The sequence below is a fragment of the Aspergillus affinis genome (genome assembly GCF_023601865.1).
Source record: "Aspergillus affinis strain CMG 70 chromosome Unknown NODE_203_length_38577_cov_88_735844, whole genome shotgun sequence".
NCBI lineage: Eukaryota > Fungi > Ascomycota > Eurotiomycetes > Eurotiales > Aspergillaceae > Aspergillus > Aspergillus affinis.
Window position 1 is genome coordinate 5,630 of NW_026515984.1, and position 26,797 is coordinate 32,426.

The following is a 26,797-nucleotide window of genomic DNA, read 5'->3' on the forward strand; positions in this document are numbered from 1 at the left end:
TGATCTGTAGATCCTCATCTCATTTGACTGCGCCGCATGTTGAGGGGTTGATGTAGTGTAACTAGCCTCTGGCTATGAACCCTCACTATGTACTACGGTACTACGAAGAAAGTCCTCGGTCGATCCTCTCTCTACTCTGCCTAGTCTCTACTCCGTATCTTGTGGTACACCGGTTGGCTGACGGGCCCCTCCCCCTCCCCCTCCCCTTGGTCCGTTAGACTCGACCTAGATGAGCAGACACGGACCTCCCTGTGCATTGTGCTCGGTCAAACCTATGCTTATGTACTTTGTAGATGTCGACGGGATCGATATGCATACATTGGCGGATTCTGCGCATACATAGTTACTTGCATAAGGAACTGCCTAGGATGAGCACAGTAGTCATTCTTCATGGGCAAGCAACATGTGCTAATTGCAGATACTAGGAGCGCGTTAGCTTTCATATTGAAAAAGGGCGATTTCTATCTGTGATATTCTCGTCCAGGGGATCTTATGCGCATATAGTATCAAGTAGTCTACGACTGTAGAAGTGACCGGGAAGTTTCTTCCGTATGGGAACTAGCTACCCACTAACCTTTTACTCCTCGAGGGCAAGCCTCTGGGCCATCGATATCATGAAGTACATATATCTTCGGAAATAGCGCGACTGTCCACAAACAATGGACTTCCCAGTTCTTCTCCCGGTTATGGTTTGTACTGGTAGGGAGTATCCTGTACGAAGCAAGTACAGTAGAGACCGGGTTACCAGGGTTCAACGGGATACCCAATCGGGCCAAGGGTAAGGAGCAACGTTGTTGTGTCATTCATCGATGTCACTCTAGAAACGGAACGTATAGGAAAAATTTACCTATGGGTACGAATAACCCACTAATTATTTGGTGATGATTCTACTGATTTGTCACGGCTCACGAGTCTCAAATTTCCATTTCCATAGGGTACGGAGTACTAAGGAGGAAAGTGTACACCACCTCACTCTAGGCCCAGAATGAAGAAAGGGAATCATTCCATCATCGCCACCCCGTATCTCTGATACTGTTGAGTACTCCGTGGTCCGTCCAGAACAGCAGTGGGGTTAGGCAATAACAGTGGGGTATTGTGTCGTGGACTAGATCGCTAGTCGACTCCACCTCACGCAAGGGGTCGCGAGGAGGTGCTGCAGGAAGAAGGTTCCTGGGCCTATTGTTTTCCCTGATTCTCCGTCAGCCGAGCAAAAGAACAACTGGAATGGTAGGGCTTGCTTGTCAAATGACAATGGGATTTTTTTCTTTCTCTTCTTCGTTGTCCTTGTCTTTCCTATTTTTTTTTTCTTCCCCTCCTTTATCTATTGAATATAGTTCTTCGCCTCCGGAGAAAGAAGCGGTGAGGCCTTGATCCGTAATGTCTGTTCCATCTTCTTGCTTCGAATGGTGTACAGACTTTGTGCCCTTGCGCATGGCAAAAAAACTAACAAGCCGTCCACCAATTCAATCATCCCCATTCCATGATTTCTCTACCTAGAGAGTCGAAACGATCGGAAAGAAACCTGATCGAAAAAATTAACCCAGGGTTTTGTTCATCCGTAGCGCTTCACCGTCTCCCTTCTTCCCATCATCACGCTAGCCTCAATAGATGTATGTACATGGTCCTCCGTACAGTTCTGTCGTCACGAATCTCCATATACGTGCGGAGGCGGACGCCCTGCCTATTTCGATCTGCTAGATATCGGTCAGGGCCCGGAGTCCTTCAGCAATCTAGGCTAGCTAACAAGCTGTAGCCTGTACGTCTGTGATCATGTACGTAGGGGCATGGTATGTATTATTCTGAGGGAGGTGCTCCGTACAAGGGAGGGTAGATGGGGCAAAAGAGCTTCCTAATAAGTCATAATCCTCAATATTTACTGTGCATCCCCTGTATGGTTGTGCTACACCCGGCGATTACTTCACAAGAACGAGCCAGACCAATTTTTTTTCCCGCCGACACTAGTAAGCAGACAAGACAAGATCGATTGACGGCGCATTGCCAGATACTCTCGAGTAGAGGAATGGGGATCAGCAGAAAATCCCAAGGGTTGTAATCAAATTAATTGATTAATTTAAGGCGGTTGACAGATAGGGTAATTTGCTCCTTATCCATCACAATATGACGGAGCTTTTTCCTTGGCATGGGATTCTGCCTGTCACTCACCAAATAACCAGGACCTTTTTACTGCCTAGCTCTTCGAGATAATTTTTCTTTTTCCTTCTTTTCCTGTCTTGCCTTCTCGTGAAACGTCAGCCATTCAGTAACTGGAGTCAAAGACCGACGCAGGTGGGAAAGTCTGGAAGCATCCTCAGCGGAGAATTTTTGTGGACTCACAAGGGTCGTGGGTAAGAGACATGGGGTTGGGCTTTTCTTCTTGACCGACTTCTTCTCCGTGGCCAGGATTCTATGATGTATCCAACGGCAGCATCTAACCTAGGAAAGGAAAAAAAACTGGCTAGTCATGGTCCGTACATACTCCGTATGTCGTGGGTGGCCGGGACAGGGTAGAGATTGGTATCGCAACTGAGACTAGGGAGTTAATAGTAGATCAAGGGAGGGGGAGGAGAAGGGCTGAAGTGGGTGAGCGAGGATGGACATTGCAACCAGGTAGTTGTGACTGGGCAAAATGGGATAACAACTAAGCCAAAAGGGAGAAACGATAGACGGTAGGTATACCTGGCCACCACCGATTAGGCGGGAGGGGAAGGGGGATGGATGTCATAGTGAGTACTCGGTACGACCAGTATACTTACCACCTACTGTACACATACCCTTTCACTACCTAACACCTAACAGATCTTGTTAATGCCCTCAAATTGTTATTTTCTTTTTTATTCTCTGGCTATTAATTCTGACCGACCAGACATTGAGCTTGATCGACTGTTGCTCGCACGCCACCTTGACTTTCGTGGTGCTCTCTCGACCAGTGGTTTATCCCTGCCATCTGCACGAACCCCTGCCAGGTCTTTTAACCCTGGTTTGTTTCTTCTTCTGCGACCTCTTGTGTGACATGGTTGTCCTCGCTTGCTTGCATGCAACCTATTTTCATCGCTTCCTTTCGATTCTATTTTAGTTCTTTTTCTTATTTCTTCTGTCCGCCTTTCGTTTCGCCCCCCTTCGGCTTAGATGATAAAAAAAAATTAATTAACCAAGTAATAAATTATCAGACTACAGTAAATTCGAGAAGAAACCCGCCCCCCTTACTGATTCTGGCCCGGACCTTTCCTCATTCACGTTGTCTACGTGTAAAACAAGATTCAAGATAGCGTTCAATATAGTTACTGGGAATGGAGAGAACCGACGAAAAATCTGGCTTCCGTCTCAATCATCACAGATGACCAGTCACTCTCGTTACAATCCATCATCCGATCGTGGTGACTTGTCAGCGGTCTTTGGGTTGGTATTTGGCGGGGCCCGCACTCTAACGCCCTCCAGATCGTCCCGAAAGCCTTAAATTGTTTATCGCACACACCACCAGCTCCGAGGCCCAGGCTATGACCAATGGGTCCCCTCCGTCACTAGAAGGGGTTTCCACTTGGTCTGGAGGCTATTCATCGCTGGCGTCCTTTAGTCTGCTCGCGGATGGCGCCTAGCAAAAGATCTCGTATTGTTAGCTCGGTCAGCGGTATGTTCGCTGTAATCGGTATGGATTGGTTCTGGCTGGTCTCTTTAAAACACAGAGAGAGCACGGATGATGGATGAAGCCGAAAAAAATAGTAGTCGGGTGGATCGCTTGTGAAAAATCTTTTTCTCTTCTTGCGCCCTTCTCGTTCTCTGTCTCTCTTCTCTCTCTCTCTCTCTCTCTCTTTCCTCTTGCCCACGGCATACTCCGGGTGACTGACTGGAAATTGGGCCCCCGAGGGAATTTAATTAAACGAAACACGAATCAAAATATAACGGAGCCTGAGAAGAAGTGTAGCTAGTACAATCACAAGCTACGAAGGTATACTCTGTACTCCATAGGTTGATGTGTATAGCATTGTTGTGATCTACTCCGTATCCCTTGTCAACTATCCCATCTATCATCAATAGTTGTAGCCATATCTTTCGTTTCTTTTTTCCCTCGCTTCCCCTTGGTCAAATTGGATATCCCTATCTCATATACTTCGTAAGCTCAGAAAGTTCGTTGGTCTGTGTCGAATCTTTCCCGCTCTTACAGACACTCGGTGATCCACAGGCCGTTTAGAGTGCGCGAATCTTGCATCTGCTGGGCTCCCTTAGCCAAATTAATCCCCCCTCCGCACTTATCGTCATTATTGATATTAGTCCGCCTCCTTTATTCGTTCCGAGGAACGTTTTGGGTCGGAAGCTGTCGTGCCGACTGCACTATTGGGATCAACATCGACATCGACATGGACATTGCATACCGAATACAGGTGCAGTTGTCGGTAATTGAAACCACCTATCTTTTTTTCTTTTTTCTTTCTTTTCATCTGCCCATCTCGGCAAGCAGGACACACCGACCCTACCGGAGTCTGTTGCCTACCTACCTTATTGTTGCGCGGGAATGGAAAAAAAAAAAAAAAAGAAAAAAACCAAACCCTGGCATAATGACACTATGCTTCTTGTCTATCAGGAAGCAATGTAAGTCAATAAGGAGGCAGGTACCGCGAAGTATAAAAAACCTTTATTCTATCCACCGGAACCGACAATCTACTTCTCACGGTGCAACCGGGGAGGACTGCTTACCGCCGGAACCTCCTCGATACTTTCGCGTAAGTAATTTGGTAACTTTCAGGTTGCTGAACCGTGGGAAAGCTTACGGGCGGCCCTTGGTTCGCGCAGTGGGACCCGAGTGCTCCATCGTGGAGACAACTGTTCGAACCTGGAACACGCCTGTCATCTCATCCGTCATTTTGTTTCGCTTTAGCTCCGGGGTGTTTTTCAGCGCCTATCGATCCAGACGGACTACGCCGTACTTGACTGGATGCGAATGATTCTTGCTCTTGTCTGTACGACCTCTGATTGTAATGAAATTCATTGTCTTGTCTCGTATCTATTGAGATTGATCTTCTCGAAGGATCGTCGACCTTGACACAAAGGGGACTCCTTCATGATATATAGTTTGATTGCTGGATAGTATCCAATATATTCCCGTATATTGTCTCTATTATTCTAGCCGAAGGGGCAGCAGGAAGGGAAAAATTGCGACGAGGTACACGGAGCATTGGGCAGAGGGTTTGGTTCTCTTTTCTGACGAGGATTAACCGGTCCAGGGAATATTAATGGCCATTGAATAATAACCATAATACTAATGATAATATATTATCATAATAATTAGAAGAATAATAAATTATGATAATGCATTTTTCTTAGGCTACTCACCGATCGTCCCTCCAGGCCGATCCAGCATCATCCCAGCAGCGCAGGACGATCGAATGACTTACAGCAACGCGATCGGTCCCAACAGTTCACAGTGGCTACCGGCCATCGCGGTCAATTTGAAGGTCTGGCAATTTTATTTCTCTTTTCCAAACATCCTGGTCTTTCGTACTTTTCCACCTTTACCTTCTGCCTTTTGGCCCTTTCTTTTTTGGTTTGCTTTTTATTGATTTATTGACCCCCCCCCCCCCCCACTACCCTCTCGCTCTGTAGAGCAAATCCTTAATCTGTTCGTAGTTGAGTAACTGCACTCTATATTATCATTAATCCTCTGTAGGGTTTGAAGGGGAAAGAAGAGACGAATCCACTTGATCGAGATCTATTTTGATTTTCGTCTTTTCCCTAATCAGATCGGTCTCCCGAGGTGGTCAGCCATACTCAGTCACTAGTGATCCTCAGGCTTTACTCGGCATGAATTGTTTCTTAATGGTGGCTCGACCCTGCAGAATCGGACGGTGTTCTTTGGACTTCTGTACCAGCCTCGCTGTCCACTCCAGAGCCGACCTTCTATTGATTCCATTGTGCTTCATTCTATTCCGACGCACAGGTACGTGAAGGACGTTTTTTCCCCTCTTCCTTTTTCTTTATTCTCTTACTTCCTCGTTCAATTTGCTCGAGAATCTCCCCCAATCCACCACCCACACCTTCTATTCTGCCCGCTGCTCTCACCCCCCTCTCTTTTTCCAACTGGCCAATCCCCGTCCCCAGCGCTTCGACTGGATCATCATTGTCCTAGCCCAAACGGTGGTTCCTGTCCGGCGTCTTGTTTAGCTTATCCGGCCGGTGGTCCTTGCTTCGTGGCGGTTCTGCCAGAATCTCGCTGTCTGAGCTTGACACCAGGCTTCTGGACCCTGCCAGAGAAAGAAAAAGAGAATGCGAGAGAGAAAGTTGAGCGCAGCACCAGCAGATCCTAGTGACGGCGTATCTCTCCGCTCTTCCGCAAGCAAGATGCACGGTTGTTGTCTTCCCAGAAAATCCTAATATTTTCTCCCTGTCCTTTTTCTTTTTTCTTTTAGTCGCGGGATCCACATCTCTCTCAAGAAAAAAAACCCCCATTTTCTTTTTAATATTTCATTTTTCTAATAATCCCTCCCCTCTTGGCCCTTGGGTTGCTGACATTTATATTATTTTCCCTTTTTTATTTTATTTTAAAATTTTTTTTTTTTCCCTCATTTCTTTTTTTTTTTTTCCTTTTTTTATTAATTTTTTTTTTTTTTTTTTTTTACGATCGCTGTTATTTTATTTTAATCATTTTCCCTCTCTTCATCTAGGACAGGTTAAGTACTTAGTAGGTATAGGGACGGACAGTCCAGTGACTTGCTACTTATCCCCGGCGCAATCTCTCTTTCTCAGTCTCTCTTCAAGTTTCCTTTTCTTCAGCACCGAATCCAAACGGGACCCAAGAAAACGGAACCAGCCGGGGCTTTCCAATAGATAAAGCGAGGCCCAGAAGCCGGACCAGCACGGCTCAAGCTCGAAGCATCAGAGACATTCTGGCAATCCAGCAATAATTGCCTTGCAGCTTCTCTTACATTCCCGCGCAGCAGGTCTCAAAAGAAACTGGTGATTTCAAGAAATTCACCAGCAACACGTGCCGGTATGTCAATGATTTTCTTTTTTCTTTTTCTTTTTCTTTTTCTTCTCGTGTTTTTGTGGTTTTTACTCTCCCGCCCCTACACCGAGTTCTCGAATTCGTGGTGGTCGAGATGGGTTTCTTCGTGTTTTCTATGCTTCCTTGCTGCCGGGGGTGGTGTGTGTATAGCATACCAGCCCGTTCCGATATTACCTGCCGTTGGTACCAAGGCGGATGGGACTCCTTTGGATGAGGATACTAAGGGATGAATTGTGTTGTTCATGCCGATCTACCTTAGTATCTGAAAGGGAGAGTTTTTCTGGAAGTGTCTTTAAACCCCATAATTTGGCTGGAATTTTGCACCTGTCAAAAACGGGTGTGTACACCAGCCTCTCTGGGACGGCGGCCGTGACTGTTCTCCCCTCCCTCTTTCTTTCCTTCGGTCGGTCAAGCACATTAATGCCACCGGCTTCTTCCCCTCTCGACCCAAAATCCTCGCTCCCAACCTTCCCCTCCTCGGCCCATCCGTCAACCAGTGATTCGCCGTCCATGGATCGGAGCTTCGTCTGAAATCCCACCCCCCTCTCACTTCCCATCTTCTTCCCCTTCAGCTCGAACTTTACTGCCAATTACTCTCCCCGAAAACCAACAAGGGGGGGAAGTTACCAAAAAAAGAAATATTAATGATCAAAAACTGGTATATCCCTCTCCCTTTGCTCGGTTTGATTTCCTTTTCCCTCCCCCCTTCGCTCATCCTCGTCCTCATATTCGTCCTCTCGTTGTTCCCCTTCGTTTCCTTTGCTTTTCCCCGGTCTCGACCTTTTGTATTTCTTTCCCTCCCCCCCCCCCTTCCCTCCCCGCCATCTCTCATATAGAGAGAGGGAGATCTTCTCGTAGAGAAGAAGGGAGTCCCGTGCCGGCGTGGTCCAGAAACACCAACCCGCCCAGCCGCTGCAGAGAATAATTAGGCTTAGTCTGGGGCCTGCGTTTGCTGTGCGCCCCCAGCCTCCTCCACCTTTCGTGTATGATCTGCTGCTGCTCTCCTGCGGCACTGCAATCATTTCATTTTCCCTCTCTTCTCGCGCGCGTCTTCCCTCTCCCCACCGCCTGAAACCTTTTCCTTCCCGATTTTATCCTAGTATTTGATTTTCTCTTTTCTGTCGGCTCAGTGCTATGATCCTTCTCCGACGTGTCTGAGATCATTCTGTTTTTTTTTTGGTTTTTGTATTTCATTGCATGATTTTATTTTTATTTTTTCATATCTCATTCGCCCCCCTCTCTCTCCCTCCTCCCCTCTTTCTGCATGCGTGAGCTTGAATTTCTATTTTTTGATTTTCCCAGTGCCCACCCACCCCCATCCCATCCTCCCTTGCCCACCTCGTTAGTGTGGCATCCCTTCCGTTTGACACTTTTCTTATACATACATACTGCTTCCCGTCTGGACTCTTTCTCCTCGACCGCTAACTGAACCCGACTTTTCTTTTTCCTGTTTTCCATTCTGCATGATCATGCTGATGACTTGAACGCCCTGCTTACTTATTGCTTTTGCTTTGTTTCATACAGACTGCTCGCATTTTTTCTTTCCCACTTGTATTTCCGCGCAGCAGCACCACGCCATTTGTTACTCGACGACCTGCTACGAACTGTTACGAATTGCCACCACCAACCTTGATCTACCGTTCGTTGCTCGTCTTTGCGACTTCTCCAATCTCCCCCTTCCCTCCCCGGGTACAATATCGTTGGAGATTCCGAATTCACGAGAGAAGACCCTCATCGACGTTTGATGCTGGACTGTCACGTCTTTTATTCGCCCCCTACTTACGACTTGAAACGAGACCCATGATTTCGTGCTTCTGATTTGGTTGAGCGATTTCTGTTGACCATCTGCAAGCGCTTTGTTGTTTCGTCAAAATACAAAAAAAAAGCAACTTTCATGGTTTGGCCTGTTGATGATCGAGACCTGCCCAACCTTCTGGATCTAGACTTTCTCTCAGTACACAAAACTGCATAGCGATTCTCCCTGTCCAGTTGCACCTAGCGATCTCTAGGTGTTCTTCATTTCATCTTACGCTTACGACTTGCCACGAGCCTGCTACGACTGCACATCTCGCATTTTGCTGCATTGCATTACCAAAGCTATTTTCAGTTCTCCGTTAACGATTCTCTGCATTGCCTCCTGATTCAGTGCCAGCACATATCTCCACTGATATCTTTTGTCCAATTTCCACTTTTTTTTTTTTTTTTAACGATCACCAACGGCAAGTTTTGCATGCTGATTTCAGTCTTTGATTTCTAAGACCCGACCAAAGAACAGGAGAGGGTGAACAGGAAAGAAAACATAAAAAGACACCTCTTTAACTGCCGAACGTTGGACGTGTTCGAGTCCAACGTCCAACACTTTCAGTCTCCTCAAAATATTATAGCCGTTTACCCCGCAAACCGAAAAACTGGAGCTGCCGTCGATTTCACAGGTCCACACCAGAGGTCCTGTTGATATTCCTTGGTATAACCACCACGCTGCAGAGAGACCGTTGTTGTCTGGCGATAAGCTACCGGCACTCAGTCTACCCACGGCCTCGCAGCCGCCCATCTCGGGCCAGTCCTATCGGGCTACTTACGAAGACCCATCAGTCCCCGGCTCAAACAACCCGAGTGCGCGGACCAGCCTGTCGGGGTCGACACCACTCGTTAACGAGGCCAGGAGCCCGCCGCCGTCCGGAGATCTCGCGGCTGGTGGCCAGGGTCGGCTTTCGTTGGATTCATCCGCTCCACAGGACTACTCAATCGCTCAACACCCGGTGAGCGACGGCTACTATTCACATCCAAGCTCGCTTGGCAGCATGAACCAAACTCAACAGTACATGGACGTCCACTCCTCGCATCTGTCGTCGGCTCAGCCGTATGCTTCTCATGCGGCCACTGCCGGTGGGATCGCTCATTACCCGCAATATCATCAGCAACCACCGGTGCTGCAGCCCGCCTCGACTTCGTACGGACCGGCTAGCTCGTACTCGCAATATGCCTATCCTGGCGGCGTTACTACGTCACAAGGAGGGCACCAACCGCCTCCGACGTCGATGAGTGCTCAGGTTCCAGCTCAATTGCTCCCTTTGCCGGGTACGTTTCGACCCTTTTCATTCTAGGAATTACGTGATCAATTGAATACTGACTGCGAACAGTGACCAACCACCCCGTTGCAACTCAAGGCTATGCAAACACAACTGGCGCGCCTCTGCAAGGGTACATTTATGATTCCACCGGACAAGTAGCACCCCCGGGAGCTAAGCCGAGAGTCACGGCCACGTTGTGGGAGGATGAGGGTAGTCTTTGCTATCAAGTGGAATCCAAGGGCGTCTGCGTTGCTCGACGAGAAGGTGAGATTATCGTACATTGTATTAAGCCTGAAGCCCTTTTGCTAATAAACCTTCCGCAGACAACCACATGATCAATGGAACTAAGCTGCTTAATGTTGCGGGAATGACTAGAGGTCGTCGAGACGGAATTCTCAAAAGCGAGAAGATTCGCCATGTCGTGAAAATCGGCCCAATGCATTTGAAGGGCGTGTGGTACGACTCATCACCTTGAGTTTACAAGTCGAGACTAATATTCTGTAGGATTCCCTTCGAGCGTGCTTTAGAATTCGCCAACAAGGAAAAGATCACGGATCTTCTGTATCCCCTGTTTGTGCACAACATTGGTGGTCTTCTGTACCATCCCACCAACCAGACCCGCACGAATATGGTGGTGCAGGAATCACAGCAGCGACGGCTAGAAGGCCCGCAAGCAGCTCGCGCATCACAAGGGCCCCAGCCCCCTCCGCTGCATCATCACCATTCCTTGCAAACTCCCGTTTCTTCGCACATGCCGCAACCTTCCACGATTGGCTCCCAGGGCCGACCAGGATTGGAGCGGGCGCCCGCCTTCCCTACACCCCCGGCCAGCGCCTCAAGTCTCATGGGTATCACGAATCAAGGCCACTCCTACGAGTGGGGGAACCAGGGTATGAACTCCGGGGTGCCACACTCACAACCCCTGTCAATAGATACCACCTTGAGCAATGCACGGTCGATGCCGACCACGCCCGCTACCACACCCCCTGGAAGTGGCTTGCAAGGGATGCAGTCGTATCAGGCTCAGTCTGGGTACGATAGCTCGAAGCCCTACTATTCGACCGCGCCTGTCTCTCACGCCCACTATGCCCCGCAACAGCCCTTGAGCCAACCGACCATGGCCTCGTACGGTCACAGCATGCAGCCCAACAACTATATCAAGAACGAAATGGGTCCTCCTTCCGCACGAACTCCTGGCGGGCCTCAAGAGACCGAGACGGGCGAAGTCAAATCGGAGCGCTATTCGCAGACTAATGGCCATGTTGGCAATGGGGTGCCTGAGCATGTCCCCGAGCATGAGCCCGACTATGTGCAGCACGACAATGGTTACAACACTAGCCGGGGCTCCTATACGTACACCACCAACCCATCTGTTGGCAGTCTGACGGGAGATCACTCGCAACTGACCCCCGACGTTACGGGATCTCCTTCGCAGCAGAACGGCTCTGGGCGGATGACTCCCCGGACAAGCGGCGGCCCACCCCCACAGTGGGCTTCTGGTTACAACACCCCTCCTCGCCCAGCAGCCGCCAGCAGTCTCTACAACATTGTCAGCGACACCCGCGGCACTCCAGCCAACGGAGCAACCTCCGACAACTACTCAATGGCTTCAAATTCCGCGTCTGGATACTCGACGGGAATGAATGGGTCTCTCGGCTCAGGCAAGCGCATGCGAGAGGATGACGATGTGGACCGAATCGTTCGACCCGACAGCCGCGATGCGGACTACGGCCCCAAGCGTCGTAAGACATTGACAGAAGTTGGCGGTCCCGTTGGAGTTCCTCTTCCATTGCAACCTATGAAGGCTGGCGGTGTCATGTCTCGTCGACAATGATTCATCGGTTTACAGCAAACAAAATCAAATTCAACGAAAATAGACGCCAAAAGTTTTACCAATGTTTGAATGGGTTCTAAAAAAACTCAAATGCTAAAACCGGAGAAAAAGAAAATATGCAAAAGTAACCCATTCGACAATCAATTTGGGGAGGCATCCTGTCGCGAGTTGGCTTCTTTTCTGGAGCGCATGCTCGATTTCCCTTGTGTTTCTAACATTATTGCAATAGACTGCGCCATTACATAGTCGAGGACCTGCAGCATGTCTATCTTGGGAAAGATGGCCCATGAACCGCAGCACATCTCTGACATGGTGCCTTTTTTTTTTATTATGATTTCCTTTCGTTTGTTTTTTGTTTTGTTTTTTCCGGCGTGTTTTGATCTAATGGTTGAGAGTTAGACATGGACCAGGCATCGACCTCATTTAAGCATGGTGTGGACGTTTACCTGGGCCCCATGAAGAATCGGGTCTACGATCATTATAATATTGCGTGGCTTCTACTCTCTATGGCTAGCCTCATGGAAGAAGCTGAGTCGACTCCGGGGATGGGTATGGTTATTTTTTGGGGCTTTGTTTGTTGCTGCAGGCGGTGGAAATATGAGCCGCTCTGCTTTTCACTTTGTCCATGGATTGAGGGATGGTCAGCGTTATGGTGCTTGTCTTTGGTCATCTTGTGGTATGTGCGTTTTGCGAGAGGCTATATTTAACGACCATGATGAGACGAATTTCCTATTACGAGAGTTTATCCTTATTCTTTCTATCGTTGTGGCTTATTCTCTCCATTCATGCATCGAGGGCTCTGTGTTTTTCCTTCGTTTTCTTATGTTTTCTTTTATCTCTTGTGTACGGGCATATTATCTGCTCCTTCCCATTTTTACCAAAAATATTATTGGGTGATTATGACAGTTCCTTACTTGCATCCGAGTAAATCGATATGTGCAACTATTCGTAGACCTGATCATCTTCCGACACCTGGCGAGCCACTTTCAACACATGTGCATGTACCTCGGGCAGGGCAGCCACCACGCCCACGTTTGCCATCAACTTTCTTCCGCGGTACTGAAATGGACGTCCATGCAAGTCCGTGATCCTGCCTCCCGATTCCTCGTACACGAGCATGCCTCCCGCATGATCCCACGCCCATGGGCGGTAATCCTTGTGCTTCGGAATGCGCACCATCGCATTACACGCGCCGATAATCAGAGCCCCGTACTTGACCTGCATGGACCAGAGATCGGTGATAGGTGCCGTAGCCTGCAGCCGGTCTCGCACGGTGCTTTGCCTCTCCAAGCTGACGTACGGACTGGCCAGACTCTCCACAAAGACGAGTTTGTTGGCGCTCATCTGCACCAGCTTCTCGGCCGGCTGCAAGCCGCTGCGCAGCATTACCCTCTTCGACGCGCCTTGGCCCTTGACAGCGGACACCAGCAGCCCATATCCCCCATCGTCGATCGCGTCTTCATGCACGACGGCACCCCCGTCCTTGAGATTCGGGTACCCAACCACGCCCACCCGCTGCTCCCCATCGACTACCAGCGCCACCGACACCGCGAACTGCTGGCCCCGGATAAACGTCGCTGTGCCGTCAATCGGGTCCAGGATCCAGGTGCGTCTTCCGGCGGCATCTCCCGCACCCTCGCCGTTCCCGCCCAGGTCAATAACCCGGAGCATCTCGTCTCGAGTGACCGGTATAGAGGCCTGGATCTCCTCGGCCACCTCATCATCATCGACACCATCGACGTTCTTACGGCCGTCTCCTCCTCCATGTCTCATCCCGCTCTGTTTGAGCGCCGTCACAAGCGCCCACACCCGCTCGACCAGCTCGGGATCCTTGCGCAACACAGCCGCAGACTCCTCGCCGATGAACTGGTCATCAGGGAAGTGATGACGCAAGGCGCTGATCAGGATGGCCTGCGCCGCGAAGTCGGCCACCGTCACGGGTGATGCATCTTCTTTGTCGCGGGACCCTTTGTCGCAGACGGCTTGCATGATCTTGGTGATGATGCTGGCGCAGTGGACGGCGAGGGTGGCAATGTGGAGTTCGTGGGTGTAGGGATCCATGGTTTGTTATGTCAGGGCTGGGTTGGGGTTGAATGAATGAAGGTATGTGTGGTTTGGAGAGATGAGAGGTGCGTTATATCGGAATAATGTGTCTGGCGATGGATATCGTGTTGGTAGTCTTTTTGAACTGATGAACTGATGAACAGACAAAGCCACAAACAACCCTACACCTTACACTGTGAAGTGGGTATGGTGGACAGAAGGCGAGCTATTGAGCGTTTGACAGATTGACAGACTGATTTGATCCTAAAGACCAGGTAGAAGCCTGCTCATAGACTCATGAACATATTAATACAGTCGCGAGGTGAGTCTCGAGATCAGATATAGGAAACAGTATATAACGTGGAAAGATAAAAGGTGAGAAGCACACAGAAAACCAGAAGAACGAAATAGGCGTGTTGTTCGAAGCGAATTGTGGGTTCTCCCTGCTAAATTTTTGTTGACTAGTTTGTGGGCTGGAGTGAATAATTGCGTAGGCCTATTTGCTAACCGTGCGAGACAGCTTGTTGGAGTGAAAATAATCGGAGAATCAAAGGTACCTGTTGCCTTTGTGAAAGTCCCGAGAAACTGAGTGAAATCGTCAGCTTCTAGTTACTGCTACTAATGGATTGCATACAGTACATTCACCGGACTCTTCCATCCAACATCTTATGATACAGGGTTACCAAGCTAATCCGTTGCCCCGTCCACGCCCTCGGCCTCTCTCCTCCTCGCCTCTTTCATCTCCCGCTGTAACGTCTTCGCATGCTTAACCCCGAAGCCATGTCCGTACACCTCCCTGACATTCTCCAGTGGCATGTTATGCACCTCAGCATAACAGAAGATAACGAAGATCCACCCCACGAAGCAGATCCCCGCATAGAACCCGAATGCCCCGCTGGGCGTCATCGCCTTCATCATGGACAGGAAGGTCGACGAGATGATGATGTTGCAGCCCCAGCACGTCACCGTGTTCATCATCGTGCCCAGCGCACGCACTTCCAGCGGCAGGAACTCGGTGCCCACCCAGGCGATGGGTGCCACGCCAGCCGCATAGAAGGCAATGTAGACGATCAGCGCGACCAGGAGTACGATGTTGGCCCAACCCATCTCGCGCGTTTCTACTACCGTGAGATCGTGGCTGACGGGGATCCAGTGGAAGGCGATGGCGGCGACGACAAGGGAGAGGGACTGTGACATGGTCAGTATCTTCGATTGCTCTCGGATGAGGCCAGTCAGGGACCTACCATTCCTAAGACGGTGACGAAGAGCATACGTCGTCGGCCGAATAGGTCAATGAAGATGAAATTGGGAAATCCGAACAGAAAGTTGGTTGCACCGACCACAATCGAGACGGAGGTCGGCTTGTTGAATCCTACCATGGAGAATAGCGTTGCTGAGTAGTACATGAGGGTATTGAACCCGCCGAGCTGGGACACTACAGATGTTTTGTAAGTTTTGTTCCTGCACAAGGAACAAAAGTACATACCAGCCATGATGGAACAGGCAGTGATCAAAGCCCGCACGTTGACCCCAATCGTGAAGAGCTGCTTAGCCTGCCAAAGCAGACTTCTATCCGACACGGAGATCGCGATCTCCTCGATGGAATGCTGAATCAAATGCGCCTTCGATGTCACCTGCTGTTCTGTGGCCTGCGGGAAAATCTGCGCGAGCACCTTCTTTGCATCCGAGACGCGGCCATGCGAGATCAACTGCCGCGGCGTCTCGGGACACAAGGGCATCGTGGCGGCCAGCAACATAGCCGGTACCGCACCGATACCGATCATATACCGCCAGCCATTTGGCACCTCGGTGAAGGCCGCTCCGAGTGCATAGGAGATGAGCTGCCCGAACGTGACGCACAGATTGTCAAAGACGATCAGTCGCCCACGGTATCGTGCCGGTGCCATTTCTCCGATGTACAAGGGGATGATCATGGCGGCTTCACCTACGCCGAAGCCGACGACCAGCCGGCCGACGGTCATCTGGGCCAACGAATACGCCGCGGCCTGAATTATGGTGCCGATGAAGAACAACACGCAGCCCGCGTACACAGCCAGCTTTCGGCCGTACTTATCGGAAGTCAGCCCCGCCAGAACAGCACCAATAAGGGCACCGCCGGACGTTATGGCCGTAATCAATTCCTGTTCGTTCGAGCTCAAGGGTTTTCCGAGGTCGGAGCCTAGATTGACTAGGACGGCGGAGATGACGCCGGTGTCATAGCCTGTAATCATCCAGGGTCAATTTACATGCTATTTCGTGACATATGCGTGCATGACAGCTCTAGAGGTACCACTCACCGAACAAGAACCCGCCCATGGAGACTGTGCAGGCAATCAGCCAGATGGCCTTGCCCGGTTGCGTGCTCTCGATGGAGTCATCAAGCAGGTCCGCAGCGGCGAGGTCTTCCTCGTGGATAATTTCCGCTTTGTTGTCGTCGATGGCTTTCAGGGAACCGGCGTCCATTGTGGGTAGGATTAAATCAATCAAATGGCAAAATAGATCGGTCTGATCACGCAGACACTAGGAATAAGAAACGGAGAGAGAGAATGGTCTGAAAAGAGTCAGAACAGACTAGGGGAATGGACTACAGGCTAACCTTGTCCCTTCCGTGTCTTGTTTCACCAGAAGAACAACATCTAGATATAGCGACTACCCCTAGCTCTCTTCCCCTCACGCCATGACTTGGACCAGAGACACCGGCTATTGCAACCCTAGGCGTCATGTTTCGCCTCTCTGGCGTCTCCCCCCAGGACGGACGCAATCAAAAGCTAAATCAACGAGCCGAGAAAGTGGAGTTTTCCCCGGTTTCCCCAGACGCCGCCAATCCCTGAAGATAAACGGACCGGTCGGATTAGGGTTGCGCCTTGGGGCCATCGCGGGCAAATGCCGTCCCGCCCGGGAAGAGAGATCCTGTCAGCTCGAGGCCGCCAATGATGATGTTGTCATAAGCGCAGATGACACGCAGGGGACCGGACCGGTGGGGATTGATCGAGTGAATTGACTGGAATGGAGCTGATAGGGAATGTCTCTCCTCTGAATATGTGCTGAAAGCGGAAGTTTTCCCCACGGCTGCAGATCCGTGGCTCGCCCTTGCCACTAGCATGGGCGCTGCGAAGAGTAACTTTGTCCGTCCCCTCCCGTCCGGGGATGCAAACTTGTTCTGGCCAAGACGGTGATGTGGGATATGCGTTTGGTGGCTCCCTCCGTGGGGGAGAAGGTCATCGCGAGGGATGAGTTGGAGGGTAGAAGAATATAAGTATCTCGACTGTGGGAAAGGGAAGAAGAATCAACAGACGAAGGTGATTTCCACTTCATACCTATCTTTCTTCTCTGTCTGTCATCCCCACATCACCGCAACATGTTGTCTCTCGTCTCGGTCGCCCCCTATGCCACGGTCTTAGGGCTGGTGGGCTTCATGTACTTCGTGGTCGGTCCGTTTGTCGGATACATTCGAGATCCCAAAGGTAAGCCGTTCTTTCGGCGTGGTTCAATCTGGATCAATACTAATGAAGACAGGCCTCCGCCGGTATCCCAACATGAATTTCTTCTCGGGCATGTCTGCTGTTCCCTTCATGATTCTCGCTTCTCGAGGGTTCCGATCGAAAGAACTGCATGAGATGCATCGGAAAAAGCCCATCATCCGCACGGGCCCCAACATGCTATCCTATGGCGACGTGCGTGCCATCAAGGATATATACGGACACAACACGCGCTGCATTAAAGACCCCTCGTATGTGGTGACGTCTGGCACGCACTACAATCTCGCCGACGTGGTCGACCGCCCCGACCACTCGTGCAAGCGTAAGGTGCTCTCGTCGGCCTACGCGCTCAAGAACCTGGAGGCCTGGGAGTACAAGGTTAGCGACAAGATCGATAAGGTGGTCGCCCACTTTGACAAGGTCTGCACGGCACCACCGACCAACCCGGCGGTGGCCGCCGGCACGCAGGCCCCGGATCCCAGCGACCTCACGGTGGACTTCCGCGCCTGGACCAACTTCTTTTCCCTTGATGCCATCGCCGACATCGGGCTGTCCGAGAAACTGGGCTTCCTGGATACCGGCAGCGACGTTTGCATCGCCGAGCGCAAGGACGGGTCCACGTATGAGGTCAACCTGCGGCAGGCGCTGTACCCCACGGCGCGCAAGCAATCGCTGATCCTCTGGAACTACGAATGGTACCCGACGCTGAACAAGCTGGTCAACGTGATCCCGTGGTTCAACCGCATGCAGAAGTCGTCCGTGGACTGGGAGAACATCGTGTGGCGGCGGTCGATGGAGCGACTGCGCCGGTATGAGGCGGGCGAGAAGCTGGAAGACTTTTTCCAGGCCCTCATGGAGGACAAGAACGGGCGCGCCAACAACCTCGAATGGGGCGAGGTCGTCGCCGAGATGAACATCATGATGAACGCCGGCAGTGTCACCACCGCCATCGCCATCGCCAACGTCATGTACCAACTGCTCCGCAACCCGGCCTGCCTGCGCACCCTCCGCGAGGAGCTCGACGCCGTGCTGGACCCGGACGAGATCGTCGCCCCCTACGATAAGATCAAGCACCTGCCGTACCTGCGCGCCTGTCTTGACGAATCCCTCCGCATCTTCCCGCCCACTTCGCACGGCCTACCGCGCGAAACGCCCCCGGAGGGCATGGAGATTCTGGGCCAGTGGGTCCCCGGGAACACGTCGGTCAGCATGTCGGCGTATGTGGCGCACCATGACGAGCGCGCGTTCCCTAAGTCCGACCAGTACATCCCCGAGCGGTGGCTCGGCGAGGAAGGCAAGGCGCTGCAGCCGTACTTCGTGGCGTTCTCGGCGGGCGCGCGCTCCTGCATCGGCCGGAATATCTCGTACCTGGAGCAGACGAAGGTCCTGGCTACGGTGGTGCATCGGTATGAGTTTGCGTTGCCGCATCCCGGGTGGGAGTTGAAGCGGTTGGAGACGATGAATTTAATTCTGGGCGATATGCCGGTGAAGGTGTGGCGGAGGACCGATCTATGACCTTTTTGATTGATTTGCTTCTTAACTTCATTTATATCCGTTCCTGGTGAGGACTGGGGACTTAGATTTAGGGATAGGATACATTTTAACGGGCTATGAATTTCATTTTGATCAGTGTATCCGCGCTTCGTGATAGTATGTTATTGTCCGTCGTCATTAGCACCAAGTCGAACTGCTATCTATGAACGATATTCCCTGGATGATCTGGGTCTAGATATTGTTGCTTAGTAAAGGAGATTACTATCACTTCATATATCAATCAATGAATCTATCAGAACTCTATTAACATAATGAATGGCGTTCATCCATGACAGGATCAGCCTGCCACTCGTAAACCGTGTGCCTACAACAGATTTTTAAGGGCTATATTCCCGCAGTCTAGAAGGGCCTGGCCCTGGTCACTGACTCCTTGAACCATCTAGTCATCGTCTTTCATCCAGTAGATAGTAGAGAGAGTTCGACTATAGCCGACGGGGGATGATGTCGATCTACAGGAAGGAGGGAGCCGAAGAAGGAAGCAGTTAGGGCTTCATCGAGAAGGGAAACATTCCCCGCCTTCGCATTCCGTCGATCTTTTTCGTTCCCCGCGTTTGCCTCATCTGCTTGCTAGCTAGCTAGCTGTGCATCGGGTTCGCTTGCCTGCTTTTCCACTGAATCACCACCTGATTGATGTGTCTCACTGCAGATGCCGCGTCTTGGATATCGATGATCTCAACAAGTCGGTCAAACGCCGACCGCGACTCTTGACACGTGAGTGCGGAGGTTCTGGACCAGTTCGTGCAGCTATGTTTCCCATGGGGGAATTCAGTCCGATCTCACACGTGTGATGTCGTCAGGATGGGATGGGAATTTATAGATAGATGTTTGTCTGTTAATTTTCGTTTCGTATCGAGATACCCTCCCTCCGCTTGGTAGGCCCTTCTTGTTCAGAAATTCTATGAATGAATCACAATGAGCTTGCTCTTCCTCCCCCTCTCTCAATGGCGCATTCCGCCAGAGCTCCTCCAGGAACTCTCCAAAGTCATGATCCCTAATGGAGTCGCCGACTACGCCGCTCTCACGGTTCTCTCCATGGCCGGCGCCACGTACCTCTCGCGCGGCTTCCTCTGGGACCAACCGGACCCCTACGCACATCTGGCCTTTGAGCGACCGCAGCTGAAGTACGGGTCCGGCGCCGGATCCGGCAGCAAGGAGACGCGGAATATCGCGCAGAAGCTGGCCGAGACGGAGAAAGACCTCGTCGTGTTCTGGGGCTCGCAGTCCGGCACCGCCGAGGGGTTCGCGAATCGTCTGGCGCGCGAGATCTCCCTGCGGTTTGGCGTGGGGGCGTTCTCGGCGGATTTGTCTGACTTTGACCCCGAGAGCGTGGCGCAGATCCCCGACTCGAAGGTCGTGGTGTTTGTGCTGTCGACGTACGGCGAGGGCGACCCCAGTGATAACACAGCGGAGTTCTGGGACTGGGTGAATAAGGCGAAGACAGAGGAGGTGAGCCTGGGTAATCTGAGGTATTTTGCCTTTGGCCTCGGGAATAGTAACTACAAGTACTACAACCGGGTGGTGGATGTAGTCGTGGAATCGCTGGACCGGCTGGGCGCGAAGTCCCTCATGCCGGTGGGCAGGGCGAACGATGCCGAAGGCGCCACGCAGGAGGACTTTATCGGCTGGAAGGAGGCCCTGTTCTCCGAGTTCACCCGCCAACTGAGGTTCGATGAGAAGGAGTCGCAGTACGAGCCGACGCTGGCCGTCCAGGAAGACGGGTCCCTAGAGCCGATTGACCTGCACCACGGCGAGCCTGATAATCGAGACTCTTCGCGGATCACGGCGCAGTGCTCGCCCGTACGGCCGCTGGACATTGCCTCGTCCCGGCAGCTGTTCGAGTATTCCGACACGCAGCAGCAGCGGGAGCAGCGCCACTGCCTGCACATCAATCTGGACCTGACCAGCCACCCCGAACTCAGCTACAAGACCGGCGACCACCTGGCCATCTGGCCGGGCAACCCGTCTGACGAGGTCGAGCGCCTCCTCCAGGCGCTCGGACGATCCGCCCGTCGCGACGTCCCCATCGGCATCAAGTCCGTCGACCCGGCCACGAAGGTCAAGATCCCGTCGCCTACGACGGCGGCCGCACTCTTCCGATACTACCTGGAGATCTGCGCGCCGGTGAACCGCGACAACGTGCTCGGCCTGGCGCAGTTCGCGCCTACGCCGGCCGCAACGACCTATCTGGTCGAGCTGGGCCAGGACAAGGCGCGCTACGCCGCCTTCCTCAACCGCACTCACGTCAACCTGGGCCGACTGCTGCAGCTCGCCAGCCCGGACGCCCCCTGGAGCGAGCTGCCCCTCTCCTTCCTCGTCGAAACTCTGCCCTCGGTCCAGCCCCGCTACTACTCTATCTCTTCCAGCAGCGTGGTCTCCCCGCGCAAGGCCTCCATCACCGTCCTCGTCTCGTCGACGCCTGTCCCTGAATCCCCCGATCAACTCATCCACGGCGTCACCTCCAACTACCTCCTCGCCATCTCCCAGACCCGCCAGTCCTCATCCTCCACACACCCGCACGGCCTAACCTACCACCTCACCGGCCCCAATGACGCCCTCACCGGCGGTAAAGTCTTCGCGCATCTCCGCAAAAGCCGCTTCAAACTTCCGCGTCTCGGAAGCTGCCCTCTCATCATGGTCGCCGCAGGGACCGGCATCGCGCCCTTCCGCGCCTTCATCGCCGAGCGGCGCCAACTGCAACAAATCGGCCGGGAGATCGGCGAGATGATCCTCTTCTTTGGCTGTCGGCATCCGGACGAGGATTTCCTGTACCGTGAGGAGCTAGAGACTTTGCAGACGGCACTGCAGGGTAAGTTGCGTGTCGTGACGGCGTTCTCGCGGACGGGTGGCGAAAAATGCTACGTGCAGGACCGGGTCCGGGAGAATGGGGACGAGATGGTACGGTTAATGGACGAGGGGGCGAACTTTTATATCTGTGGACGGGCGGGCATGGCGAGGGAGGTGGATGAGGTGGTCGGCGGGGTTATGAGGAATGCGAAGGGGTGGGAGGACGAGGAGCTGGTGAACGAGTGGCGGAGGGGGATTAAGAGACGGAATAAGTGGCAGGAGGATGTGTGGGGGTAGTCTTTTTTCCTTTTCTTTAGGCAGTTTGGTAGATCCCTGGATTTGAATGATCATCGAGTGAAGCATTAAATATTATGATGAATGTTCCCTGCAGGTCATACACCCATACAGCGCTTGTAGAAGCGATGGGATTTACCCGGTTCACTTCCAGCGCCCCTACAATCTTTCTGTAGGGTATGCAGCTTTGCAACCTATCTTGATATTGTCAGAATTCGACCAAAATTACAACATTCGAATATTGGGGCCTCTTTTAGTGCGCGAGCTATGCGACTCAGCTCGTCCTTTGAGGATGCCAGCTTCTATAGATATGCGACGCTAGCCCCGAAAGAGCAAAACATCAACAGACGAACCATGGGTGCACGTACGTGCGTCATTTTTCAATCCGGATTTTGCTTTCTTCACCTTCAACCCTTCATTCACTGCACTTCCGCCCGGGTGTCACTGGAGCTCATATTCAACACAACTCACCCCACCCCAACTTCGACCCGCGACAGCAACAAACAACCACCGCCAGGAAAACGAAAATGACAATAAAACCTACCCCAGCCAACCACCTCCGCTACGACCCCTGGACCACCTCCTCAACAGGCCACCAATTCGCCGACTTAGCAGTCAGCACAGCCTACCGGACGATACGACAAGAGAAAATAGCGCGACAGTTCGGCGAGGGACAGGGGGATTGCACATTTGCGAGGGAGCGGAGCGGAGGGAGAGCGACAGGAGCAGGGGTAGGGGGGTTGGAAAGAGGGACGTGGGTGGAGGTTTTCGATGGTGATCGGAATCGAGATGCGGGTCCAGGACGAGGAGGACAGAGGGACATTAGGGGGATGTTTGGAGTTGCGAAATCTTCGTCGGGGGATACGGGGGTCATGCCCGTGGGAGGGGTGAAACCTTTCCTTTCGTCTAAGGGTGAGGGTCTGAAGTGTTCGACAGTGACAGGAACACCATCAACACCAGCGGAAACACCTTGCGACCCTCATCCCTCATCAATGACACCAACAACCCATCCCAACAACAACGAACCCGAACTCGAACCCGAGAACCACGCCAACACCAACCCACCAAAATCCCTCCAAACCCAAACCCACCCCCAAATCTTCAGCACCCTCACAATCTACATCAACGCCGCCTCGCACCCGCTCCTCTCCGACCACAAGCTCAAACACATCCTCACCCTCCACGGCGCCACCATCTCCCTCTCGCTCTCCCGTCGCGTAACGCACATCATCGTCGGGAAACCGAATACCAGACCCGGACACGGTTCCGGTGGGGGTCTTGCCGGCGGGAAATTGCAGAGAGAGATTGCCCGCGCGGGGTGTAGGAGTTGGAAGGTCGTTTTTGTCGAATGGTTTGTCTGTCTTTCTCCCTGCCCCTCCCCCCTCTGATGGATTTGATGTGAGTTCGTTTGAAGGCTTGCTAAAGATTGGGTCTCGCTGGCCTCGCTTGTACAGGGTCTTGGAGAGTATTAAAGCGGGAAAGAGATTGTCAGAAGCGAGGTTTGCGATGCAGATGGCGGAGAAGAGGCAGATGAGTGTGTTGGCTTTTACTGCGGGGAAGTGATTTCTTCGATCAATGTTCGAGTTGACTAACCTCTAGACTTGTTTTGGAGTTTGGACGTTGGTGTTGGAGCTGGGGTTATGATTGATGATTTCTTATACTTGTGATACCCATATAACTATGCACTCTTATCATACATACACACTCATACATACTCATCGAACATTATCATTATCATATCATTCATACTACATAAAATCCCATCATCAAGGTCATAATCATCAAACACTCAAGAAATCATATTTATAAGTACACATCCTCTCCCGTCTTCGAATGACGACGCCACCCATGGCCTCGTCCGTGACTCGGCCCCGATGAAAAGGACCCGGATCCCAGGCTGCCGGTCGATCCGTGTCGATTATGATCGCTGTACATTTCGACATTCGCATACGGGTCCTGCAGCGGCTCCTCGTCGGGCAGCGGGGGTAATGGGTTCCGTTGTGTTCGGGATGTGGCTGCCGATGGCGGGGGAGGGGGCTGGTGGTGATGATGGGGATCAGAAGCTCTGATCGTTTGGTAGTACCCCGGAGGACCGGGACTCGGTCCTTGATGGCTGATAGCAGGGCCGGGCTCGAATCCCCGCTCGCTGTCAATGGAACCTGCTCGTGCGAGTGGCTCGTCGGCTACGTCCTCTTCCTGGCGGGAATCCCCCTTGACGAGTCCGAGCCGTTCTTCTTCCGTCGCCTGAGACTCGCTGCGGTAGTGGTGACTGTGCTGACTGTGTCGCAGGATGCCACGCGTTGGCTTGGGAGACGGCGCCTCGGGAGTCGCCGTCTTGTTGCGGTGGAACATGTTGAACGAGAACTGGCGTCTGGCCGGACTGTGCTCGACTGCGTCTACCTCGGCAAACGACACCGCCGACCGAGGCGTCTCGGTGCGTTGGTGGCCGCGATAGCTCGTGTCGGGGTGATGGCGTGCCTGTCCAGACATGGACGACAGCAACACCGGGTCCATACCCGGCTCGTGCTCCTCCGGGATGGGTTGCCAGATGGAGGACCGACTGGTTCCCCGCGGGCGCATCTCGTCCAGGAATGAATGGCCAGTCTGCTGCGTCGTGGGGTGGGTCTCCTCTTCGTAGTCGGGGAACTTGGACATGCCCAATGGGGGCAGGGGAGGGATTGGCGGCAACGGATTCTTCTTGATCGAGGCCGTGCGAGTTCGCGTCATCGTCGGGCCCTCGCCGAGAACGGTCTTGCGCCGGCGCAAGCCATCCCACTCGATGATCTCGTTGTCTCCCGGTTGGTGTTGTTGGTCTTCGTGTCGCTCCCGGTAATACCGGCGCGCCTCCTCGGCCTCCATCGTGCGTCGCGGCGTTGACAATCGTCGAATGATGGCGGCGGCCCCGCGAATGGAATCGGCCTTGGGCTCGTACTCGGGTTCTTCCTGCGTGGCCACCTCGCGCACCTGATCCAGGTCGCCCTTGAAGACTGCGGCGTCGGGAACGTCCTTGGCCGACTTCGACAGCTGTAACAGCACCACTCCCGCACAGATCTGGAGGAATCCCATGACAACGGTGGCGATCTGCATGCCCGTTCCTTTGAACCCTTGGAAGAGAACGGCGGACGTGATGATGGTGGCACTTGTGAACATGACGTAGTAGGTGGGGGTGACGAGGGCGGCATTAAAGATGTTTAACGCTTTCTGCAGCGCCGTTAGCCATCAAACAACATCAAACGGGGATAGCTCAAGGAAAGGTACATTTAGATAGATGATCTCCGTCAGCAGCGTCGTCACAACAAACACCAACAACACATACAGAAACCACTCCTTGAACTGCGACTCGCCGTTGATCTGCGCCAAAATGGCCGAACCCAGTCCCTGCGTGGCCACCACACTCAACCCGCCGATCGTGCTGCAGATGCTGATATAGACGAACATGCTCTTCTTGCCGTATCGCGGCCCCGCCCACACGGCAGTGATGATACTCCCCACGACGATGACTCCAGCATAAGTCAAGAAGCCCGGGGTGATAACGTAGGCCTTCATATCCTGGATATTATTCACGGACGACTGCTCGGGCGCATTCATGGCGATGACCACGGAACCTAAGATGCAAGTAAAACAGCCGACCTTGCCGACGAAACTGAGGCGCTCCTTTAGAAAGATAGCGGACAGGATGGTGGTGATGACGACGGAGAGCGCCCCCAACGGCGTCACCAGGATCGCGTCCACGAAGGCATAGGCGACGAAGTTGCAGATCTCGCCCACAATCATCAGGATCATGCCCGTCCACCACCAGAAGTTACGCAGGTAGCCGTACCCCTCGCCAGCCTCTTCATTGTATTTGAGGTTGGCCTTCAGCAGACCGATCTTCTTCAACACGAACGAGACACCGATGAAGACACCTGATGCGACGGCGAGCGAAACGCCGATGGCCTTGTAGGATGAGGGTCGACCGCTCGATTCGGCGCGTGCTTCGAGGACGGAGAAATCCATGGAACCCGGAGAGGTGGGGGAGGGAGAGGGAACCAGGAGGTATACAACACTGCCAGCAGTGTCTGGTCGGTCGGGTGTCGGTGAGACGAGTTGTCGCGTGTAACGGTCGCTATATATTCGGTTTAGATAAATTTACTTCGAGTATTCCGTACAAGAAATATGCCCTCAGGTTTCAGACAAAAGGACACCGAACACTTAATATGATAAGGAAAAGAAAAGAAAAAAAGAGTCGAGATATAAATAGGTAAGACGGCGCTAGTCCATTAGATCGGGGGACGCAACGCAGCGTCACGGCGGCAATTCAACAAAGGGGAAAGCGGATAGCGTATAAGGGGAGGAAGGGGGACAGTGATAGGCGCCTCGTGGCAAGTGTCAAATCAGGGGAAGTGAAGAGAAGTGAAGAAGCATGCAAAAGGGGAAGAAAGAAGGAAAAAGGAAAAGGGAGGGAAGACAAACAAAGGGCCGATCAGGGAAAAAGCACGAGGTTGGGCGGGCCAGGAGGGCCACTCACGGGACGGAGATTAATTAATTAATTCAAGTCAGTCAGGATGACGCCTCTTTGGGGGTGGGGGGGGGACATGTTCAGGGGTTCTGTTGGACGAAGATTATGGATTTAAATAGGAGTACGGAGGACGTCAACAGTGGGTAGTTAGTGCTGAGAAGGAACGTTGTCATCTTTGTTTATCAGTTGTAGAGTGTAGATATACCGTCTAAAGTATAGAGGAAACTATCTTTAAAGTCTGGTTAG

At 52.4% G+C, this 26,797-nt stretch overlaps 7 protein-coding genes across 7 annotated transcripts; 4 read left to right on the plus strand and 3 right to left on the minus strand.

Annotated features, from left to right (window-relative positions):
- Positions 1-9,402: 9,402 nt before the first annotated feature.
- Positions 9,403-11,899, plus strand: KD926_004249 (KilA-N domain-containing protein; the record flags this gene model as incomplete). Its single annotated transcript, XM_053095074.1, has 4 exons — positions 9,403-10,072; positions 10,135-10,329; positions 10,389-10,521; positions 10,570-11,899. The coding sequence occupies 4 exons, from the start codon at positions 9,403-9,405 to the stop codon at positions 11,897-11,899; spliced, it is 2,328 nt and encodes a 775-aa protein (XP_052950213.1).
- A 942-nt stretch (positions 11,900-12,841) lies between these two features.
- Positions 12,842-13,960, minus strand: KD926_004250 (inositol monophosphatase family protein; the record flags this gene model as incomplete). The annotated part of the gene is made up of 1 exon (XM_053095076.1): positions 12,842-13,960. The coding sequence occupies one exon, from the start codon at positions 13,958-13,960 to the stop codon at positions 12,842-12,844; it is 1,119 nt and encodes a 372-aa protein (XP_052950214.1).
- A 669-nt stretch (positions 13,961-14,629) lies between these two features.
- KD926_004251 (myo-inositol transporter) lies at positions 14,630-16,405 on the minus strand (the record flags this gene model as incomplete). Its single annotated transcript, XM_053095077.1, has 4 exons — positions 14,630-15,130; positions 15,187-15,377; positions 15,429-16,163; positions 16,240-16,405. 4 exons carry the CDS (start codon positions 16,403-16,405, stop codon positions 14,630-14,632), a joined length of 1,593 nt encoding a protein of 530 aa, XP_052950215.1.
- An 895-nt stretch (positions 16,406-17,300) lies between these two features.
- On the plus strand, positions 17,301-18,936 carry KD926_004252 (cytochrome P450; the record flags this gene model as incomplete). The annotated part of the gene is made up of 2 exons (XM_053095078.1): positions 17,301-17,406; positions 17,459-18,936. The coding sequence occupies 2 exons, from the start codon at positions 17,301-17,303 to the stop codon at positions 18,934-18,936; spliced, it is 1,584 nt and encodes a 527-aa protein (XP_052950216.1).
- A 951-nt stretch (positions 18,937-19,887) lies between these two features.
- Positions 19,888-22,056, plus strand: KD926_004253 (NADPH cytochrome P450 oxidoreductase family protein; the record flags this gene model as incomplete). Its single annotated transcript, XM_053095079.1, has 1 exon — positions 19,888-22,056. One exon carries the CDS (start codon positions 19,888-19,890, stop codon positions 22,054-22,056), a length of 2,169 nt encoding a protein of 722 aa, XP_052950217.1.
- A 524-nt stretch (positions 22,057-22,580) lies between these two features.
- Positions 22,581-23,441, plus strand: KD926_004254 (uncharacterized protein; the record flags this gene model as incomplete). The annotated part of the gene is made up of 1 exon (XM_053095080.1): positions 22,581-23,441. The coding sequence occupies one exon, from the start codon at positions 22,581-22,583 to the stop codon at positions 23,439-23,441; it is 861 nt and encodes a 286-aa protein (XP_052950218.1).
- Positions 23,442-23,856: 415 nt separating this feature from the next.
- Positions 23,857-26,049, minus strand: KD926_004255 (DUF803 domain membrane protein; the record flags this gene model as incomplete). The annotated part of the gene is made up of 2 exons (XM_053095081.1): positions 23,857-25,254; positions 25,312-26,049. The coding sequence occupies 2 exons, from the start codon at positions 26,047-26,049 to the stop codon at positions 23,857-23,859; spliced, it is 2,136 nt and encodes a 711-aa protein (XP_052950219.1).
- Positions 26,050-26,797: the final 748 nt, after the last annotated feature.